The 4,157-nt window shown below is 36.2% G+C and overlaps 1 protein-coding gene across 1 annotated transcript in view; it reads left to right on the plus strand.

The window, feature by feature from the left end:
* The window catches only part of LOC107009979 (alpha-ketoglutarate-dependent dioxygenase alkB homolog 6), a 12,941-nt gene extending 9,416 nt beyond the window's left edge, over positions 1–3,525 (plus strand). The window contains exons 4-7 of the mRNA XM_015209274.2: positions 1,811–1,923; positions 2,422–2,674; positions 3,007–3,053; positions 3,160–3,525. Of these exons, the coding sequence (XP_015064760.1) occupies positions 1,811–1,923; positions 2,422–2,674; positions 3,007–3,053; positions 3,160–3,324 (578 nt within the window). The 3' untranslated portion in view covers positions 3,325–3,525. The remainder of the gene's footprint in view (positions 1–1,810; positions 1,924–2,421; positions 2,675–3,006; positions 3,054–3,159) is intronic.
* Positions 3,526–4,157: the final 632 nt, after the last annotated feature.

Genomic DNA, 4,157 nt, shown 5'->3' on the forward strand with positions numbered 1-4,157 from the left:
CCACCCACTACCCCCACCACCACCCAAAAAGATAATAATTTTGATTTTAAAAAATAATTTCAATGTCATATATTATTTTTTACTCTAGTAAAAATAAAAGATGTCTCTGAAAAACATTTTTCATTCATAAATCAAACACTAAAAATTATTTCCGAGAAATATTTTCTACTCACCAACCAAACATAAGAAAATAAGTCCAAAATCTACTTGTTTTCTAGGAAATCATTTTCTAGGAAAACATTTTCCATGGAAAACATTTTCCTCCATACCAAACACACCCCAAATTGTAATTTTTTTCTTACCCTACCGCGAACGCTGACCCTCCCCATTCAGATTAAGCATAAAAAATTCGTTTTTTTCTTAAAATTATATATTTTACCCTTACCCACCGACCCGTACCCCCAAATCAACCCCTCCGCCAACCAAATATTCAAGTTTGGGTGTCGGGGTCAGATCCTGGGTGGGATATCCACTCTCAAAAGTCGAAAGTCGAAAGTCAGGGTCAGGTCCTGGCTGGGATATCCTGGGTGTCGGGATTAGGTCCTAGGTGTGTCGAAAGTCGGGGTCAAGTCCTAAGTCAGATCTCAGGGTCGAGTTTCAGATCTGTCGTCGGGTTGTGTTCTACTTCGCATGTCGGGGTCATCTCCTAGATCAATTATCGAGGTTGGTTTTCGGGTCATGTCCTAGCTCTTAAAATTGTTTTTCATTCGCAAACAAAACGTTAAAAACTATTTATAGGAAAATATTTTCTAATCACCAACAAAGTATGGGTAAATCATAAATTCACTTGGTTTTTAGGAAAACATTTTCCTTCATACCAAGCACACCCTAAGGGCCTGTTTGGAAGGACACCTTGGTAATTGGATTTGGTGTAATTGGGTATAATTACACTGTCTGTCCTGTTAGGTTGGACATGTAATTACTTGGTCAACATGTAATTGGTGTAATTGGTTGGAGGTGATTACACTCTACAATTTACAGGCAGAGTGATCGTAATTACATGATGTAAATATCATCTAATTACTTTTTAATTTCTTTTTTTTAAATTTTTTTTTTTACATATATTATTTTATGTAATTTTTATTATTTTAAAAATTTTGTAAAAGTTTTTTTTTTATTAGTATATTTTATTTTCTTCTTTGTTCTCAACTTTAGTTTACGTGATTTTATACAACGTATTATCTAGTTCTTTATGTCATGCTTATTTTCTCATTAGCATGAATTTATTAATATTATAATTTTCAAATTAAAATTGAATTCATTGTTAAGTAAGGTTATAAACTCACAGTTGCAGTTCAGTCGTTGTAGAGGCTTGCACTATTGCAGTCACCATCGCATAGAAGGTTTGATCGGGGTTTACCTGACTTCTTTTCGCCGTTGCACCCTTGGGCCTGGCATCTGTGATGAAAAATTCCTGTGTTCGACAATGGTGTTGCCTGGTCACGAAGAAAGCACCTGTACTAGAGAAATTTGCAGTTCCAACTGTCCCCAAATGGTGCGAAAGCACCCCCTAGCCCCTCGAGTCCCAACCCGAACATACAACAAGTGTGAAAACATTAGAACCTAAGGAAGTCCTAAATCATACAATGATACGTATATACTCAAACAGATGGTCCTAAAACGTACTCAAACCTTGTATGCTTTACTGCTTGCTTTGGAATGAATCAATCCCTCTGCCTCCACAAGAAAAAAACAATAGATACAGGAATAAAGTTTAAAATGGATGTTTATGTTGTGAGTGTTTGTTTACTGAAATCGTCAGAGTTATTAGTGAAAACTTATTAGACCACTTTTCCTTTCTTATTTGCAGTGCCTCCTTGGTTAACTAGAATTACAGAGAGAATAAATGAGAAGTCGGGGTTATTTCCATCATCAGTTAATCATGTGCTTATCAATGAATACCTTCCTAACCAAGGAATAATGGTTTGTTCTGAATTCGCCAAGCTGCGTTGCTCATTTCATTTCCTGCTTATTCTTCTTTCTTCATTTTCCCCCATTTTCTACTTTTATCTCAAATATGTGTTTTGCAAATTTATTTCTATAGTTTTGTAACTCCTAATTCCTCACAAAGCTTTGAACACTGACATGCAGGTGTCTTGTCTTAGTTATAAAGTTACATGTTTAATCATGTTAGTTCTGGTTTCATAACTAGGAGGTCTGTATTGAAACCTATGTTGCTCAGACACTTCAAAAATGTCGACGGGTGCATGTCGGATCCTCCTAAAATAGTGTATTTTTGAAGGATCCGACACATGTAAGGCAACATTTTATGAGATCCCGAGCAACTTATGTTGAAACTGCTAGATTTCTTATATAGCCTTATAAACAGGAGAATAGGTTCTAATTAGTGAATCAAGATTGATTTCCTTGATTTTGGTTAACAATACATTAATTTTGCTGACAAGAACGCCTCCGCTGCAGCCGCATCAAGACGGACCAGCTTATTATCCAGTAGTGGCAATTCTTTCTCTTGGATCTCCTGTAGTTATTGATTTCACTCCTCATCCTAATTTGAGCTGCCGTGTTGGTGCACATGGAAAGGGTGCTGAGGAAAAAATGTCTGATCAGGAGGCTGCTGTGATGAATTCTTGTGAATGGCTTGATAACTTCCATCCCTTCTCTATCATATTAATGCCTCGCAGTTTGTTGATATTCAAAGATATGGTCTACTCAGGTAAAACTTTCTGTTAGAGGTGGTTTCAACAGAACTACTCAATTAATATCAGAGTACTTTGAATATATTGTCCTTGAAATTGAACTTCCATTTCTAGTAAAATAAAGGGTCACCTTCTTCCCCCCCTTCCCTCCAATTTTCTGATTGTTTTATTTGCCAAGCCTCCAATACTAGTGGTCCAAATGCAACATAACTTGTCAATAAACACCCACATCTTTATTTTCAAAACCCATGATTCACCTCTATTGATCTCTGTTTGCATTTTGTAAAGACGTCTCAATTAGTTACACATATTTGTTACTAAGTATTTTTGATGTTTCTTGTTGTTCTAGAATACTTGCACGGTATAAAAGATTCTGAGGTGCATGGATGTAACAGGGTAAGATGAAAAGCATTCCTGAGTGTGTAGTGGAATTATGCTCGATAACACTTTCTGTAAAATGAGTACCTAAAGTCTTTATCTAATGTACGCACTTCTTTCCCAGGTTGTAAATGTTACAAATGTTCAGAATCATGGAGTAGTTCAGCACTCGTCAGGTTCAGTGAAAGGGCTTGATAGTGATGACACTTTCATTTGCAGGGCTAACACCAGAGTTTCTTTGACCTGTCGAGTAGTAACAAAGGTTCATAAAAGTATTTTCAAATTCTAGTTTCATTTAAGATAAGAAACAAGTCAATATATGCAACTAAGCGTGTGTAGAGAATTGAGTCCAGGATAATTTAACTCCCTGCAGTATTGTAATATTAGTATGGTTGATGTACGCCAGTTATTGTACAGTGAAAAACTCCATGATTTAACTATTTAAACGTAGCGTAGCTAGATTAATCTATTCCTTTTCTTAGTCTGTGCATAGTTATAACCATGTATTTGTTCTCAGAGATCCTTTCTTGTTTCATTGCCTTCAAGAATTTTTTGTTGGACTTGCTGTCTAACCTTGTGCAGGGAAATCTTTAGGTTTTATTACCTTCAGAACTACGGAGGACTTGGATGGTATTTGTGCCTTTATGAACAGCAGCCAGACAAACACTTCATTAATACCCAAAAGTAAAATTTGTGGTCCTAGTTATCAGCTAGCAAACACACCCAGGTTGAGTGAAGTAACACATGACCCGATAGAATTTTTCTGAGGAAGAACATTTTTTATTTCCTGTTATTAATGTACTTGTAATATAACTAGAGAGTTGCTCGAATGGTAAACACCATCCACTTGTAACCTTAAGGTTGTAAGTTCAAGGAACAAAGAAGGTGGGGGAGAGGGGTTAAAAAATGTACTTGTAATATGACTGCATGGAACAAATTCTATGAGTACAGTCGACAATATTTTGTTCACGTTCTGAATCGTAGTTTGCAAACTAGTCTGACCTATTACCTGCAGTAAATCTGCACCTAAACTTTCGTAAGGCGTAGGGACTAGGGACAAGTATCTATTTTATGAAGAGATTAGCATGGTTAGAAAACTTTAGTTGGAACCGTGAGATATTA

This window comes from Solanum pennellii, chromosome 1 (assembly GCF_001406875.1).
Source record: "Solanum pennellii chromosome 1, SPENNV200".
NCBI lineage: Eukaryota > Viridiplantae > Streptophyta > Magnoliopsida > Solanales > Solanaceae > Solanum > Solanum pennellii.